General features: G+C 41.2%; 1 protein-coding gene across 1 annotated transcript in view; it reads left to right on the top strand.

Annotated features, from left to right (window-relative positions):
• Window positions 1-18,058, top strand: part of NRIP3 (nuclear receptor interacting protein 3) — a 33,020-nt gene that overhangs the window by 674 nt on the left and 14,288 nt on the right. Inside the window, exon 2 of the mRNA XM_006162921.3 lies at window positions 1-111. This exon is cut by the window's left edge and continues 15 nt beyond it. Coding sequence (XP_006162983.1) covers window positions 1-111 — 111 coding nt within the window. The remainder of the gene's footprint in view (window positions 112-18,058) is intronic.

Raw genomic sequence — 18,058 nt, 5'->3', positions numbered from 1 at the left:
TCGCTGCGACAGCAGCGACGGATGAAGCAGGCTGTTCAGTTCATTCACAAGGATTCCGCCGATCTCCTGCCCCTGGACGGCCTCAAGAAGCTGGGCTCGTCCAAGGACACGGTGAGCCCCCGCCGCGCCCTCCTGCGCACAGAGCGGGCCCCGGGGTCCCACTGGTAGCTTTCACTGAGTCACCGCCCGGCCCGCTGCTGTCTGATCACTCTTTCTCGATTCCCCTCCAGCCGGCATCCCCCTGCATCGGGTTGCTCTCCGGATTCCGTGGTAGCTTTCTCGCTCGCGCCCCCTTCCGCTCTTCTTCCTCCCTTCGTCCCTCTCCTCTCCTGCAGAAGGAAGGACCCTGCCCTGCTCTTTTCTGCTCAGGGCTCCTTTCCTTCCCCTTTCTTAATACCGAATTCCGTTTCTGGGGCTTGAGCTTCGTAGTGAGGGCAGCTCCTGCTGCCTCACGGCTGCCTGTCCTGTCCTATGACCCCAACAAGGTGACTCCTAATGGGCGAGTGAGAAGGAAGGAAAAACGTGGAGGGGTGGGGGGACTTCTTGACAATCATTGTGCAGGTGACTTTTGCTGAATCCATCTCCCCCCTATCCAGAAACCACCTCTCCGTTTGCCTTTGGTCTTTTCTGCCTTTGACCTTCCATCCAGAATAACGACAGAGAAAAGTGGTCCATTGTGAAGGCTTCTTGAACCCCACACATCTCTTCGTTGTCGTCTCTTCTCCTCCAGCCCTACAACCAAGGAGGGGGTCGAGGCAGGAAGCCAGGCTGCTCCAGCCCTCTGACCTGCTAGTGTGTGTCGTTGGAACTGGGGCTAGTGCTGTCTTTTTTTTTTCCTAACAGTTGTTCTGGGCATTAAAGAGGAGAAACCCAGGATTGGGTGATTGAGTTCAAGGGCGCTATTTTCTTCTGTAGAATGAGATGGAAGAACAACTTTATCTGCTTCTCATCTCTCAGTGGACTGAAATGGTGCTAGGCCAAATTTATGTTTAACCTTGTAGTTTATATGAAGTTTTTTTTTTTATAGGTTGATTGTTTTCTTGAATTACACAGTCATGTTATTCATCTGGGCAATAATTTATGAAACAGTAATTAAACATCTTTTGCAAATGAAATAAGTGCTCAGCAAAATTTTTCTGGAATTTTTTATTTTGAGCTGGAAAGTTTAAATTTGGATGTTGTTCTCAGCTCTGGTTCACTGAAATGGACATTTCTGGCCCCAGGATGGCAATGAAGGCAGAGCTTCTGTATTCACTTCCTTCCTTTATTTATTTACTAGCTCTAATGACACACAGGTAACCAATATAAAATTTCCTTCCCTGCCCTTAATTACTTATGTGCAGGGGTGTCTACTGTAGTTATCTTGCTCTGTTTTTAAAAAATTATTTTTTTCTGCACAAGCTACAGGATAGTCAATCTGATTTATGCTAATCCAGAGTGATGAGTGATAGAAATATGTTCTTACAAAAGAAGTAACCTTTTCTTTTTTACTTTTACTCTAAAGTAGCCTAGATTTCTTTAGCAAACCAAGCTCATATCTCTTCTCTGACTGGAATAGTCCTGGTTCCTGGAAGCCTCAGAAGGGAAATACTAGTAGAAGAATTAAAATGTGGACTTATTTTCATGCTGGATTTGGGATTATTGATATTTGGTTGTACTGGGTTGTCAAGGAGTCTCCTGGGCCTGCAGAGCCACTTCTGTATCCTTCTGTCTAGGATTCACGTCATATAAGAATTCCAACTGCTTTTCTAATTCCAGTCTGTCTCCATTGAGCTTCCAGGAGCTGAAAGCACAGAGCATAGGCGGTAGGCTTCAAGGAGGAAGCATCTCCCAAAGCAGAGTATTGCCATGGGTGTGACAAAGAACAGTTGGCTCTAACGCCCTGAACCTCTCTCCCTTCCTTCCTCTCTCTTTCTCATTATTTGCCATAGGGTGCATGTGGGTACCAGAGAGAGACAAAATGGGAGAGGAAGGAGGAGGTGAGAAAGCACCCCCCAGAGGGGATGGCCACGCTGTAATCCCTTCTCCAATCTCCTCTCTGGATTTTGGCCATATGCCCAATGTGTTATTTGAGCTGCTGGTTACAGGGCTCAAACCAAACAGTTGGACATGTGGGATCTAGTGCCTTAACTGCCATGCCACCTGCTGGCCCCTGAGCCACTTTCTGTACCCCTTGTCATGGAGTTGATTTCCATCTGTCACTGTTCTCACATGTAAGTGTCCAGGCCATAGCAACCAAAACAGGCTGAGCTAGGGCTGGGAGAGCTGCAAGTGCTAGAGTGAGGCTACATGCTTAAGCTCTCTTGGAACTGAGGTTACAGCCTTCATATAGTCTTAGAAATGACTTTAGAAGTACATCCTTAACATTTGCTTTTTCACTCTATTCAGTAGGACAGACTAGTGTTGACTCCATTTTGTCTCACTGGAGGTGAAACTTGGAGGATGCTAAAATTAACTGATTGGTTCTTATTTATAGTACAATCTCAACGGAAGTTGGGGGAATGGAATGGGAAGAGATGGCACCAGAGGGGGCTGGTGTGGGGGGAGATAGTTTCATTGATGCTGGGATTTGAACCACTGTGAAGATGATAGGTTGTTTTTCCTCATGCTGACAGCCTGTATTTGAATTATACTGCTGTATTTTCTGAGTTATCTACCTCTTACCATGCTGTTTCTGTGATGCTCACTGTTTGATACTGGCCTGGCAGCCCTCTGGATTGGCAGAGAGCCCCCATAGGCCATCAAAGATGTTCATGCTCTCTGACCCCAGGGAAGTGCCTTTGCCCTATTCCTTTGTGTGTGTATGGGGAAGAGGATGGCTACTGCAAAGTCTGCTGTAGAAATTAATCTTATTTCTTGTGTCTGCCTCTTTTATCTTTTTATCTTGTATTGTTTATTCTATATTAGATTAAGAACAAAAGCAGATATGTTAATGGGTAATATTATATCTGGTTTATTAAAAAAAAAATAACAAAAACTTGGAACTGGCTCCAGGGTACAGCAGTGATAATGCTGCTTGAAAAAGGCCAGATACTTGTGGGACACAGATATAGTTTATTATTTGTTGATGCGGACATGCATATGTTCTCAACCAGGCTGGACTGAGGTGTATATCATGCTGGGTAAAGTCTCTTTACAATCTAAATGATGTGTAGCAATTAAATGTATAAATAATAATTAAAATTTATGAATTAAATAAAGAAATAAAAAGACTATTAAAAAAAAAAAAAGAAAGAAAAAGGCCAGATACCCACATGTGACCATAGTTTGAGTCCCTGGCCTGGTCAACCTGATATGTACATGAATACCTAGGATCCAACAGGCTGGAGGACTGGAGGAAGAGTATCACAGTGTGGCTGTACCCTATGGAGGGTACCCCCTATTTGTGTGTGTGCATAAGCTTTATTGCGAATTTAAAAAAAATTAAAAACAAGAAACTTGATGAAGTTTAGGGAAAACTGTCCATTTTTGGAGTTTTGCCTATTTGGTTATTATTTTTATTAGCTATAGGTTCTGTGTGCCTACCAGAGAGAGAGGGCAAGTGAGAAAGCAACTCCCTGGGGGGGAGGGGGTAGCCATACTGGAAGCCCTTCTCCATTCTCCTCTTCAAATTTTTTTGGAGGGCACACATACACACATGCCTGGCATGTTTTGTAAGCTACCAGTTCTGGGACTCAAGTCACACAGTCACCATGTAGGATCCAGCCACCTTAACTGCCAGGCCATTGAATGGCCTGAATTCTGCCTATTTTAATTTCTCTTGTTTTAGCCACCAAGTTCATCAAAGTTCTCTTTGGCTTAAAGACTTCTGTTTTGTTTTTTTTTTTAAGGGAATTTTTTGTTTTGTTTTGTTTTTAACTATAGGGTGTGTATGCTCACCAGAGAGAGAGAGAGACAGAGAGACAGAAAGTGAGAAATCACCCCCCAGGAGGGATAGTCACACTGCAATCCCTTCTCTTCCAATCTCCTCTCAGGATTTTGGGCATGTGTGCACATGCTTCTGGCGTGAGTTTTAACCCTTTGGGTCTGGGAATGAGCTGCAGTCACCTAAGTGGGAGTCCAGTGACATAACCATTATACCATCTGCTGGTCCCAAGACTTTTCTATTTTTTTAAAAAGTCATGTCATATAATGATGTGCTGTCTTTTCTATTTGATTTTATTACTGACCTGTATGTATTAGGCCCTATCTTTGTCTGGCAGTAGAGTATTCTTTTTTTCTACTTATGACTGATCCTGCTTACAGACAAATATATAAGCATAATTAGAGCAGAATTAGGAATTATGGGGACCAGCAGTTAGCGTAATGGCTATGTCGTTGGACTCCCATGTAGTCGACCACGGTTTAAGTTCCTGACCCAGTGGCTTAAAACTCACGCTGGGCGCGTGTGTGTGCATGCCCAAGATCCTGAGAGGAGAATGGAGGAGAAGGGACTGCAGCGTGGCCATCCCCCCTGGGGGATGATTTCTCGCTTTCTGTCTCTCTGTCTCTGTCTGTCTGACAAGCGCATGCACCTTATAGCAAAAGCCTCTCCTAAATAAATAAATAAAGTTTATGTATAAAAAAAAAGAATTAGGAATGATGACCAGGGAAGGACGGTAGAACCGAGTGAAGCATGCTGATCATGAAGTAAATACTTGATCAGAATCTCTATCAATTAGAGAAGCTCTGGGTCATGACCTATAGGTTAGCCATCCATAATGCCACAAGATATCCATATTGCCCCAAGGATTGGGCTAGAGAACTTTGGAGCCTTTGGAGAAGAACATGAAATAATCATTGTAATGCCAGGATTTGGCACAAACTGAGGGTTTCCAGAGCTGCGATCGCATCTTAGTTATAGCAAACATTATTTGAACACTTGCTGTGTTCAGGACACAGTCTACATATTAGGACCACAAAGATGAGATTAGAAAAGTTTCTATAAGGAGCTTTAGGTTGGGGGAAGGACAGGACAGTTTAGTTAATTTAATTCACAGGTATTTATTGAGCACTTATGCATGTCAGGCAAAATAATCTAGGCATTGGAAATGTAATACAAAACAGAGTCCCTTTCATGATCTTGCATTTTTGTGGGAGGAGGCAGAAAATAAAGGAAGCATATATCATCAGGTAATAATCAGTGCTCTGGATTAAAAGGAATAGGGAAGCAGTGACTAGGGTGGGGTCGGGTGGAGCCTTGCTATTTTATGCAGGGTGGCCTGTGAAGGCCTGTTAAGATTACATTTGAGGAGATACCGAGGAAATGAGGGAGTAAAGTATCTTGGGGAAGAGTGTTCTAGGCAGAAGGAACAGCAAGGATAAAGGCCTGATGCGTCAATATGCCTGATATGATTGAAGAGGGCCAGTGTGGCCAGAGTAAAATGGGCAAGGCGGAGATAGTGTGGGAGGCCAGACTGCTCAGGGCCTTATAGGTTGCTGTATAGGCATTTGGGTTTTAATCTGAGATGGGAAACCCATGGAAGATTTTGAACAAAGGGGTGACATGACATGATTTTATAAAAAGATTACTCAGGCTACCGGGTGGATTAGACTGTAGAGGGGTAGGAGTAGAAGCAAGAGACTGACTAGGAGGTTATTGTATACACTACAGTAATCCAGCTGAGGTGGTGGCGCCTGAGAGCAGAATGATCAGTGTGAAGGAGACAAGAGAAGATCAGGTTCTGGATATATATTTTTTTTTCTTTTTTTTTTTTTGGAGAGATTTTCGTCAGACAGACAGAGAGAGACATAGAGACAGAAAGCGAGAAATCACCCCCCAGGGGGGATGGTCACGCAGCAATCCCTTCTCCTCCATTCTCCTCTCGGGATCTTGGGCACGCACGCACATGCGCCCGGCGTGAGTTTTAAGCCACCGGGTCCGGGACATGAACCGCGGTCGACTACGTGGGAATCCAGCGACATAGCCATTACGCTAACTGCTGGTTCCCTGGATATATTTTGAAGGTAGAACTGACAAGTTTATATGATGGATTGGATTAAATGTCTGAAAGAAAGTCGTTAAGGATGATCTCAAGGTTTTTGACCTAGCAATTAAAAAGAACAGAGGTGCTATTTACAGAAATGGTAGGACTACAGGGGGAGTTGGGAATAGAGAATAAAAATCATGAGTTTGGTTAGTGAACAAGTTCAGGATCTCTGTTAATTGTAGATGTTGAATAGACAGGTCCACAAGAAGATAACCACCAGGCCGGCTATGTAGTTTCCAAGATGCTCCAGTCAATAAGTGCTAGAGGAGTTCAGTGGAAGAAGTAATTCCTCTGACCCTATGTGGTGATGGAGATGGAGATCAACATCTGACTCCAGCTTCTCCATTTCCTGTGAGCCAGCTGACTGAGATGTTGTGGAGAGAAGGCTGCCTCCAGGGCATCCTCTGTAGAACCTCAAAGTAGAAGGGTTTCACAGGTTATCTGATCTAATTCCACTCTCATCTGAATCCTTACTAACAAAAATGGAGACTCCATTTACAGGTAAGACACCACCATCTTACACCAATCCACAAAGCAAATAACAACTAGGAACATGGCTGTTTTGTTTGAAATAACATGTCTGTTAAATCACAAGGCAAAGGCAGAGAAACAGAAGACAGAAGGCCTCAGGCAATGTGACAGTTGCCTTAGGAAGATTTCATATGTTTTTTGAGCAACTGCAAACCCAAGAACAATCCATCTGTGTTTCCATGGGGTAGGATGGGTCACGTGTTGTATATTCAGATAATATACAAAGGAGAAAAGGCACAGAGAGTAGTTCCCTTTTAGATTTTCAAGGTCAAGGACAGACTGGTGTACTGAGCTTGAGTTAGGAGTCTATTTACAGACCATGTGAGAGGACTAATATGGAGTAGGATGGTTTCAGGCCCATTTAGGGGGAAAAAATATAAATGACGTCTATCTTTGATTTTAGGCCATGTGTGAGAATTTAATACATGTATACTCATACATATACTTAATAACTGTTGAGTGCTTACTCCATATCTGATGTGATGTTAAATGCTTTATGTAGATCATTTCACTTAATCCTCACGAAAGCAGTATGAGGTATTTACTAACTTGACCTCACCTCTATTAAGCTTTTTTTAGAAGAATTTTTAAAAAATAAATAATTAAAAAACAATTAAGGGGACCAGCAGGTGGTATGGTGGTTAAGGCGCTGGACACTTCCACATGACTGACTGTGGTTTGAGTTCTGGACCTGGTGGCTTGCTTTCTCACTTACTTCTCTCTCTTTCTTTCTCTCTCTCTCTCTCTCTCTCTCTGTGTGGTCAAGTTAAAATAAAATAAATTAATAAATTAAATTAAATAAATAATTTTTAAAAAATTTTAAGGAATTATTTTTTTATTTAATTTTATTCATTGTAATTATTTTATTTATTTATTTATTTATTTTTGAAGTTTACCATGGAGAGACAGAGAGAGAGAGAAGGAAATTGAGAAAGCAAGCTGCCAGATCTGGGACTCGAACCACAGTCAGCCATGTGAGAGTCCAGCCGCCTCAACCACCATACCACCTGTCAGCCCCATCTCTGTTTGACTTTAAATCACGTGCTTTTAAACACTACTGTAAGTCAGGGGTTGGCAGATTTTCTATAAAAGGCTAGACAGTAAATATTTCTGGCTTTTAAGACTGAACAATTTCTGTTTCAGCTTCTTAACTCTGCTCTTATAATGCAAATGCAGGAATGGACAGTAAATGAGTGGGGTTTGTTGTGTTCCAATAAAACTGTTTATAAAAGCAGAGAGCAGATTGGATTCAGCATAGGAGACATATTTGCCGACGCTTGTTCTAAGTAACTCTAGAACCAGGGACTGCTTACATTAGTAGCTGCCTCATTGAGGCTTAGCTTAAGGTAGAACCCATGTCAGAAAGATGCCTTGAGGAGTACATCCAAAGACCTGCAATTCATCTAGCCAATTAGTACTGTGTATTCTGAAGGACTTTGGGATGGCATTGGAAAGCCATTATTTCAATAAACATAGATGAAAACCACCTAACCAAGTTGACACAACAATAATCAAGGAATGACAATGCAAACTATTCTCAAGGAATAAGAACAGTACAGATTATTTAATATACAGGTATTAGAGGAATTCTGAAAGAAAGAAGTAGCTGAGGTTAATCAAAAGCAACTTGGTGAGAGGCCAAACAATGGCACAGCCGTGAAGTATGGCATTCTGTGAGGCTGAGCTATGTGGGAAGGTTTCAGGTTCATGTCTGGAGATTTCCCTGAATGTACTGGGTTTGTGGACACATGCATGCCCATGATCTGGGGCTGGCTGAAGCTGGGGGTAGATTGTGGCATCAGGACCCTATTGGGGGTACTGTCTCTCTGTCTCTTTCTCTATGTCTCTTGCTCATAGAGGAATTAATAAAATTTTAAAGGCTTTTTGAAGAAATAAGGAGTAGATATTTGCTCATTCAGGTCTGTGTCAAGAGCTGGGAATATAACAGTGATCAAGAGAGTCGTGATCCTTGCCCTTGTGGAATGTATGTTCTAGTGTAGGGAGAGAATTGCTAACAAGTAAATAAGCAAAATAATTCCAGATTTATAATTCCTATGAAAGAAATAGTGAGATATGTCAATAGCTGAAGAGTTAAAATAGTCTGGTCAGGGACAGTATCTCTGAGAAAGTGACATCTGAGCTGCCACCTGAAAGATAACAGCAAGAGGGAACCAGTAGTTAGCGTAATGGCTATGTCGCTGGACTCCCACGTAGCCGACTGCAGTTCGAGTCCTGGACCCGGTGGCTTAAAACTCACGCCGGGCTCGTGTGTGTGCGTACCCAAGATCCCAAGAGGAGAATGGAGGAGAAGGGCTTGTGGCGTGACCATCCCCGCTAGGGGGTGATTTCTCACTTTATGTCTCTCTGTCTCTCTCTGTCTGGTGAGCACACGCGCCCTATCACAAAAACCTCTCCAAAAAAAAAAAAAAAAAGATAAGAGCAAGACAACTATAATATTTGAAGTGTTAGAGGAAGACGATTTCAAGCAGAGGGAACAGCGGTATGTGCTAAGATGCTGGAACCGGAAAGAGTTTCTGAACATGGAAGTGAATGTAGATTGAGCTGAATTAAAAAAGGGGAGACCCAAAGGGTGGCAAAGCAGTAAAACACATGGGAAGGTTCCTAGTCCAAGTCCAGAGGCCTCTTGAGTACACCAGCTGTATTCTTGCCCATGGGCCAGGGCTGGCTGAAGGCCAATTGTGTATCATGGTATCTGGACTCTGTTAGGGGTGCTATCTCCCTCTCTCTTTCATGGTTTTTTTATGATAGTGTTTGTGGGGGCTTCTGTGCATGTATGAGAGAGAGAGAAACAGCCTCAATAAGCTCTTATTATCCTACGGTCCTCTTTCCCCAGCCCTCCTAGTCCATAGGATCCTGGATGCCCATGCACATACGTGGTGTGTTTCAAGCTGACTCAGGGATCTGAACCCACCATTGTTATCAGCCATATGGCTTCCAACCTTGCAGGGCAGTTGTGTTACTACTGCACTACAGTGACTGGAAGAACTTGAACTCCTATCTCTCCTGAACTTGGAGAGATAGGAGGGAGGGGTGAGAGAAAGGTGTACATATATAGAAATTGGAAAGAGAGGCAGAGACTAGATGGTACAGAGCTCTTTATAGGCCATGGTAAGAAGTTCCAATTTTGTTTGAAGAATAATCAAAGCCATTGAAGAATTTGAATAAAGAAGTGTATTATCTGACATATTTTACAAGGCTCACTCTGGTTGCTATGCAGAGAAGGGCTTAGAGAAGGGTAAAGTAAAGAAATAAGACAAGTTAGGAGGCCATTGCAATACAGATAAGAAGTGATGGTTACTTGGATTAGATTGAAGGTAGTAGAGATGGGGAGAAGTGAATTGATTCCAGATACATTTTAAAGGAAGTTACAGTAGTACTTGGGATTGAGGGTTAGGAAAAGAAAAGAATTAAGAATGGGTATATATAGTAGTATGTTTATCAATTGCTGTGGTTTGAATAGTATATCCTCCCCACCCCCAAATTCATGTATTAAAATTTAGTGAGCCATTGTGAAGGTATTTTCATTATTCATTCATTCATTCATTCATTCATTTTTGAGAGATTTTTTTATATAGGGCATGTGCATTCACTGGAGAGACAAAAAGTGAGAAATCACCCTCCCGGGGGGATGGCCACACCACAATCCCTTCTCCTTTCAGGATTTTGGATGCACATGCACCCAGCATGAGTTTCAAGCCACCAGGTCCAGGGTTTGAATTACAGTCGGCCACATGGGAGTCGAGTGATATAACCATTAGCCATCTGCTGGTCCCTTTATTTATTTATTTATTGAGAGGTCATGGTGAAAGTATTAAGAGGATAAAAGCTTAATCTGACCATAGGAGGAGACCCTCCCACCTGAATACTGTGGGTTTATGAAAAGAAGAAATGAGATGAGAGCAGAGACACATGGACACATACATGGGCGTTCCTGTCTTCCAGCATCTTACCAACAACAAGAGAACCCTCATCAGATGTAGCCTTTGACCTTGGGCCTCCAAAACCATAAGCTAAATAAAACTCTCTTCTTAAAAATCCCAGTTTTGGGACCAGCAGTTGGCATAATGGCTGTGTTGCTGGACTCCTATGTAGTTGACCACAGTTCAAGTTCCGGACCCAGTGGCTTAAACTCACACCGGGTGTGTGTGCGTGCGTGCCCAAGATCCCAAGAGGAGAATGGAGGAGAAGGAATTGCAGCGTAGCCATCCCCTCTGGAGGGCGATTTCTCACTTTCTGTCTCTCTGTCTTTCTGGCGAGTGCACGTGCCCTATAGCACAAACCTCTTCCCCCCCCCCAAAAAAAAATAAAATAAAAATCACCCAGTTTCAGACAGGCAGTTGGTGTAGAGGTTAAGGCAGCTGGATCCCACATAGCCAATTCTGTGGTTCGAGTCCCAGACCTGGGTAGCTTGAGAATCATGCCGGGTGCATGTAAATGTATGTCCAAGTCCTGAGAGGGGAATGGTGGAGAAGGAATTGTGGTTTGTCCATGCCCTCTGAGGGTTGATTTCTCACTTTCCCTCTGTATATCTCTCTCTGGCAAGCGTGTGCACCCTCTAATGAAAAACAAACAAACCAAAAAAACAGTTTTAGTTAGCAGCAGAATAATGTAGAACAGCAAGGTTAGTGAAAAGGAAATAACCTGAAATGTTAAAACTGAACAAGACTTTGGAACTCAAACCCCTTTATAATACTGATGAAACAGTGAAACTTGGAGAAAAATAATGCCCAAAGGGGTTAGTGATTTACTCAAGGTAATATGTGACAAGTGGTAATTTACCAAAAGTAGAATGCCTTCATGGAAGAATAATTAAAAAGACAAGATTGGATAGAAGGATTAGTGGTAGTTAGGGGGAGATCTTGAATGCTAAATTGAGGATTTTTGTTTGATACAGCTGGCAAGAGAACCACTCCTCTTCATCTGGGAAGAGGACCATGAAAGTAATGTTTTAGGCAATTTGTTGGATGTAACAGTAGAAACAGGAAAACATGAAGTGCTAAGAAGGCAAAATTTCACTCACCAAGACAGGGAATAAGATGGAAAGTACAAGTTTTAATGAAAAGATCAGTAGAACAAGTTAAGTTTGAGTAGAGACATTTGAAAAGGCAATTGGATCTTTGGATCTAGAAAGATGCCAGAAGTAAAATTTAGAATGAAAGAGTCCTCATCATAAAGGTAGCAATTTATGTAATGAGAGCAGTTAAAATTGCCCTGGGAAGATATGGAGAGTTAGAAAAGAATCAAAGATAGGTCAATAAGGAACACTAACATTTTAGAAATGAAGAGAGGTGGGACCTGAAGATGGTGTGGTGGTAGAGGCGTACGACTCGCACATGGCCAATTGAGGTTCAAGTCCCAGACCTGGTGACTTGCTTTCTCACTTTTCCTCTTTTGCTCTCTCTCTCTCTCTGGTGAGTTTATGTGCCCAATAGCAACATTTAAATAATAATAATAATAAATAAATAAAAGGAAATGAACAGAGAAAAAGGAATCAAGGAAAGAATCAGATAATAATAAACAGCTGATTTTGAAGCCAGTGGGTGAGTGTTTCAAGAAAAATGCGATGTTGAGTTTATTGCAGAATTGTTTCTAATGGCAAATATGTAGGAATAATTTATGTGTGCATTAGTAGTTAAATATTTAAATCGAGGTATGTTTGTACCACAAATTCAAGTATCTGTAGAGGGTGTGCTATTTTTAAATGCAGAAAGTAAGCCAGACGTAAGAAAATAGGTAACTAGCTGGTTTGAGGGCAGTATGGCATTGTAACTGCCTAAGTTCCATTGTGTGTGGGCACACACACACTTTAGTTTTTCGCATGAGCTGGCAGATACTGTTAGTTGGCTAAATCATCATCCACTCCCAGGCATTTTCTATCTGCCTGACTCCCTTATGGAGATTAGAAAAGCTAAATTCTCTCTTAATGTCTCTTTTTTAAAAAATTAGTATTTTATTTATTGTTCTTTTTAAAATTTATGATAGGACACATGTGCTCACCAGAGAGAGAGAAGGAAAGTGAGAGAAAGCAAGTCTCCAGGTTCAGGACTTGAACTATGGTCAGCCATGTGGGAGTCCAGTGCCTGTAACTACCACACCACCTGCTGGCCCCACCTAACATCTCTTGCAGTGAGGAGTGACCATGTGAGTTCGACCAAGAAGATGTAGGTAAGAAAACTGCTGAGGGAATTTCTGGGAAAGCTATTATTTTTATGGTAAAAGCAATAAATGACTATGCTAGCGTAGTCCCTTTCTCCTCCCTCATTTTTCTTGAGTGTACACGTAATGCTTAGAGCTGGCATAGCCATCTGATGACCATAAGGGCATGTCCAAGAGAATTACATCGACAGTAACCCTGAAGTTGTTAAGCTCCTGAATTAATGTCAGCAGCTGCCTGTCTCCAGACTTGTTATGTGAGAAAACTGAACCTCCATTTAAGCCACCATTAAGTTGTTTTTTTTCATACGACTGAACTCTTTCCTGCTATATGGATCAAATTTTTATTTTAACTTTGTATTTTACTGAATAATCTATGTATACAATTTTTAATTTTAAACTATAAATGGTGATATTGCTGTTTCTTGATTTATTAATTTTACCATTATATAGCATTTTCTATTACATTGAATAAAGATTTAATTTGCTATACTTTTCCATCATATCCCTTCCCCTATTATATTAATATTCTGTTAAATAACGATTTGGAGTCAAATCAACATTTACCGCTTACATTATTATGACTCTGTCTATATTATTCATAGCTGACTAAAATGTACTATGATTGTGTGTCTTTTCTCATGCAAATATTTTTCTCAAAATGAATAATTTTTTCTTTAGTTATTTTCTATGGAAAATTTAAATCTCTTCCAAGTACTTTAAAATCATAGATTATTTAGTGAGTTCCTTTTTTTTTTTTTTTTTTTCTTAAGAGATTTTCTTCCTGGAGTCCCCTATTCTCTCATTTCATCTTGGACTGTTTGGTTCTTAAGTCCTAATAGACAAACTTTCCTTTAGCTCCAGTCTCAGAATCTCCTCTCTCGGAGAATGGAGGAGAAGGGATTGTGGCGTAGCTATCCCCCCTCGGGGGTGATTTCTCGCTTCCTATCTCTCTGTCTGACGAGTGCACACGCCCTATGGCAAAAACCTCTCAAAAAAAAAAAAAAAAAAGGAATCTCCTCTCTCATCTATTATGTATTTATTTCTCGATCCCATGCTTTTCTTTTTGCTGATTTGTTTCTCTCATTTTGGTGGAAAATATCTTTCAGTAATTTTTTGAAGATGCACAAGAAGTAACTTTCTTGAGTCTTGATTGATAGTTTGGCTGGGTTTAGAACTTACATACTGTCATATTTGTTAAAGTACTTTTCATTGTTTTTTGGCTTGCATTACTACTATTGAGTAGTCCTATACATATTGAACATTCCAACAGAAAATCCAGAATTTTCCCAAATCTGAAACTTTTCAAGCACCAATGTGATGCTACAAGTAGAAAATTTCCACACCTGACCTCATGTAATGGATCATAGTCAAAATGCTGCAGTTCAAAAATACTGTATGAAGTTACCTTCAGGAGATGTGTATAAGGTATATATGAAACATAAATTAGTTTTATGTTTAGACCTGGGTCTCATCCTCAGGATATCTCATTATGTATATGCAAATATCTTAAAATATGAAAAATCCAAAATCTAAAATACTTCTGGTTCCAAGCATTCTGGAATATCCATTTCTAATCTTTTGTATTTGGATCATCTTTTTCTCTTTGGAATCTTTTGGAATCTTTGTCATCAATGATACTCCAGATTTTTACAGTAACATGAAGTCTTGATGTCTATCTTTTTTCTTCTTTATGCTAGGCTAGATGTGGGCCTTTCATCTTGAAATTCACATCCTTTGGTTCTGGTTAGTATGACAATCCCACACTAACCTCCAGCAGTTCTAGAAAGCTGAAAGCTAGGCAGACTATCACCTAATCAGTCTGCTGATTTATTCTTACAAAAGAGTAAATGTTCGGCATTTTTTCCAAATTGTTTGGGTCAAGTGGTAGTCTTGTGTACATTTTAGTCTGTTTCCAACCCTGTTCACATCCTTTGACTCTAAAGGCTCCAACACCCCTGGCTCTTTAGACTTCCTAGTGTTTTAGTTGGAGTAGGAAAACTGCTTATTAACTAGACATCAATATATGTAATAGCTGAAATATACCTCGTAAGTAAAAGCACTAGTGGAAAAGTCAGCAAGACAGCCCTCTTCCATGTATTCATTTAGGGAACCCAGACTCACAGTGACTCTTCTGTCTTCAACATGTGGCCTCTGAGAAGGTTCCCACAGGGGCCACCTCCTCTCCAGCCTGTCAGAAGACGAAAGGAATATGAAGGAGTGTGCACAGGAAGTTTATATGGGCCAGGCCTAGAAGTGGTACATGTCACTACAACTCACATATCATTCTGCAGAACTCAGTCCTTTGGCCAAGCCTGACTACAAGGGAGACTAGAAAACATAATCTAGGTATCTTCCCAGGAAGAAGCAGTGAACAAGGATTTTAATGAGCAGCTGACAGTCTCTGCCATGCCAGAGTTCTGTGAACTAAATAAAATAGGGTGAAGCACTTAGCTTTTTCTAGTCTGGGTCAGTTACTGTTTTTCTGTTGGCTCTTCAAAGTCCAGAATTTTGTTGGCATCTCTCTCCCTCTCTCTATTTTTTAATTGCTTCCTTTTATTTGTTCTTGGAGATGTAGGTCTTTCTACTGCTTTACTGTCATTTTAGTGAAATTATGTTTGGGTGGAGAGATAAATATACAACTACATTGTCACTTAAAATGTATAGGCATAATAAAATGATCAAAGAAAAATATCTGAGGTTCAGATGGGCTCCTTGGCTGTGAATCTTCAATTCCTGAAGTATACTCTAAATATCTTTTACTTATAAATGACAAGAATCGGGAACCAGCAGTTAGCGTAATGGCTTTGTTGCTGGACTCCCACGTAGTTGACTGCAGTTCGCGTCCTGGACCTGGTGGCTTAAGACTCACACGTCGGGTGCTTGTGCGTGCAAGCCCAAGATCCCGAGAGGAGAATGGAGGAGAAGGGATTGTGGCGTGACCATCCCCCCTGGGGGGTGATTTCTCGCTTTTTGTCTCTGTCTCTGTCTGTCTGGCGAGTGCACTCGCCCACTCCAAAAAAAAAGAATCATGTGTATTAACATAGAAAAATATCTTTCACATATTATATAAAAATAGACGATTTCAGAGCAGTGTTATAATATCCTATTTTATAATTTAAATGTATCATTTTTAGAAGGATACATTTTTAAATTTAGTGGTATTATTTGTAGGCAGCAGGACTGAGAAAGAATCCAAAGGTTGGGGACCAGCAGTTAGCGTAATGGCTATGTCGCTGAACTCCCATGTGGTCGACCGCAGTTTGAGTCCCAGACCCAGTGGCTTAAACTCATGCCGGGTGCGCGTGCGTGCATGCCCAAGATCCCGAGAGGAGAATGGGGGAGAAGGGATTGTGGCATGGCCATCCCCCCTGGAGTGTGATTTCTTGCTTTCTATCTCTCTGTCTCTGTCTGTCTGGTGAGCACACGCGCCCTATAGCAAAAACTTCTCAAAAAAATAAAAAGAATCAAAAGGTTGGCAAAGCTTTCACTTTTAATTTTATATACTACAGTAATAGTCAAGTATTTTACATTAAACACACGTTTGAACTTTTTAGTTACTAAAGAAAAGAATTAATAAAGGAATAGTCAGCAAGGGCAAATGCACTAGAGAAATCCATTAAAATTAAGGCTGTCTTCCCGATTTGGAAACTAGGAGATCCTGATTGGTGTTGCGGGATCAGAATTGAAGGAAATAGACACAGTGGCTTCAGCTTTTTTAAGACTATTTCAGATAAGTATGTGGTTAGAGGAGGATGTAGAGTAGAGGATCTGAGATTTTATGAAGGAGTTTTTCCCTCAAATTTCTAGAAACTTTATGTTTTATAGCATAGGGAGGAAAGATCCAGTAGAAAAAGAGGAAATACAAAAGAAGGATGACTTCAAAGGGAATTATTTCAGAACTTTCCTCATTTATTTTTATTTATTATTATTATGATTATCTTATTTGCCATAGGCCATGTGTGCTCACCAGAGAGAGACAGAAAGAAACTGTCAGGTCTGAGACTCAAACTGTGGTCTGCCATGTGGAAGTCCAGTGCCTTAACCACCACACCACCTGCTGGCCTCCCCCATTTGTTTGATCTGTCCATGGATGATTAGGCTCCTTTGCAAGATTAAGAATAACCAGGCAAAATGGTATTCAGCAAGAACAAAGTGGGAGAGCCCCATGCTTTAGGTAAGAGGACTCTGATGAGGTGACTTTGAAACCTCTTCTAATCTTTAGTTCTTTCAACACATATAGCTTGAGCAAGATGGCAGGTTCATTAGTGAGAGAGGTTAGAATGAAGAATTTCGTTGAAGAGCAAAACCTTCTGCCAGTGTTGCACTACAAAATCTGACAGAGCTAGCACTTCCTAGAGCCCCTTATCAAGCTCAGAAGCTCTTATTTCCTAAGTAAGAACTTTTCCCTCTCCTTTTCCCAAGGATACTAATTTAGAACATGCTTGACCAAGAATCTGTATTTGGGGAAGCCATCTTTTTATCTTGTCACCTCAGGATTACAGTGAGTGATGGCTGTGACTCCATTCTTCTTTAGAAATCTGTAAGATGACAGATAAAGGAGACTTTAGTGCCATCTCCCTCCCCAGGAAGGCTCTAGGTTCTGGGCTTCTAAGAGTGACTCATTTCCTCCTAGATTAGTGTGCCATCTGGTGTATGTTAGATAGAGACTTAGGGTTAAACTCTGTCCTTTCAGAGAATATACATGCTATTGTAAACTAGGCAAAAGATGCTTATATATGAAAATTGCTCAGATGAGGCCAGCAGGTAGTGTGGTGGTTAGGGCGTTGAACTCCTACACTGACCACGATTCAAGTCCTGTACCTGGTGGCTTGCTTTCTCACTTTCCTTCTCACTCTCTCTCTCCCTGGTGAGCATATGTGCCCTATAGCAAAAACTTAATAATAGCAATCATAGTAATAAAATAAATGTTAGAATTATTTTATTTAACTTTATTTATTTATTTATTTATTTATTTATTTAAATTTGAACAGAGAGGGACAGAGTGAGAGAAAGAAAGTGAGAAAGCAAACCGCTAGATTCAGGACTCAAACCGTGGTGAGCTATATGGGACTCTAGCACCTTTAACCACCTCACCACCTGCAGACCTCAATAAAATAAATTTTAAAGACATTCTCAGGGACCAGCAGTTAGCATAATAGCTATGTCGCTGGACTCCCATGTAGTAGACCACGGTTCAATTCCCGGACCCAGCGGCTTAAACTCACGCCGGATGCGTGTGTGTGTGTGTGTGCCCAAGATCCCGAGAGGAGAATGGAGGAGAAGGGATTGAGGCATGGCTATCCCCCTTGGGGGGTGATTTCTCGCTCTCTGTCTCTCTCTGTCTTTCTGGCCAGTGCATGCACCCTATAGCAAAAAAATCT

This window comes from Tupaia chinensis, unplaced genomic scaffold, assembly GCF_000334495.1.
Source record: "Tupaia chinensis unplaced genomic scaffold, TupChi_1.0 Scaffold141165_1, whole genome shotgun sequence".
Lineage (NCBI taxonomy): Eukaryota > Metazoa > Chordata > Mammalia > Scandentia > Tupaiidae > Tupaia > Tupaia belangeri.
The sequence above is the reverse complement of the archived record's forward strand: the minus strand, read 5'-3'. Positions and strand labels throughout refer to the sequence as shown.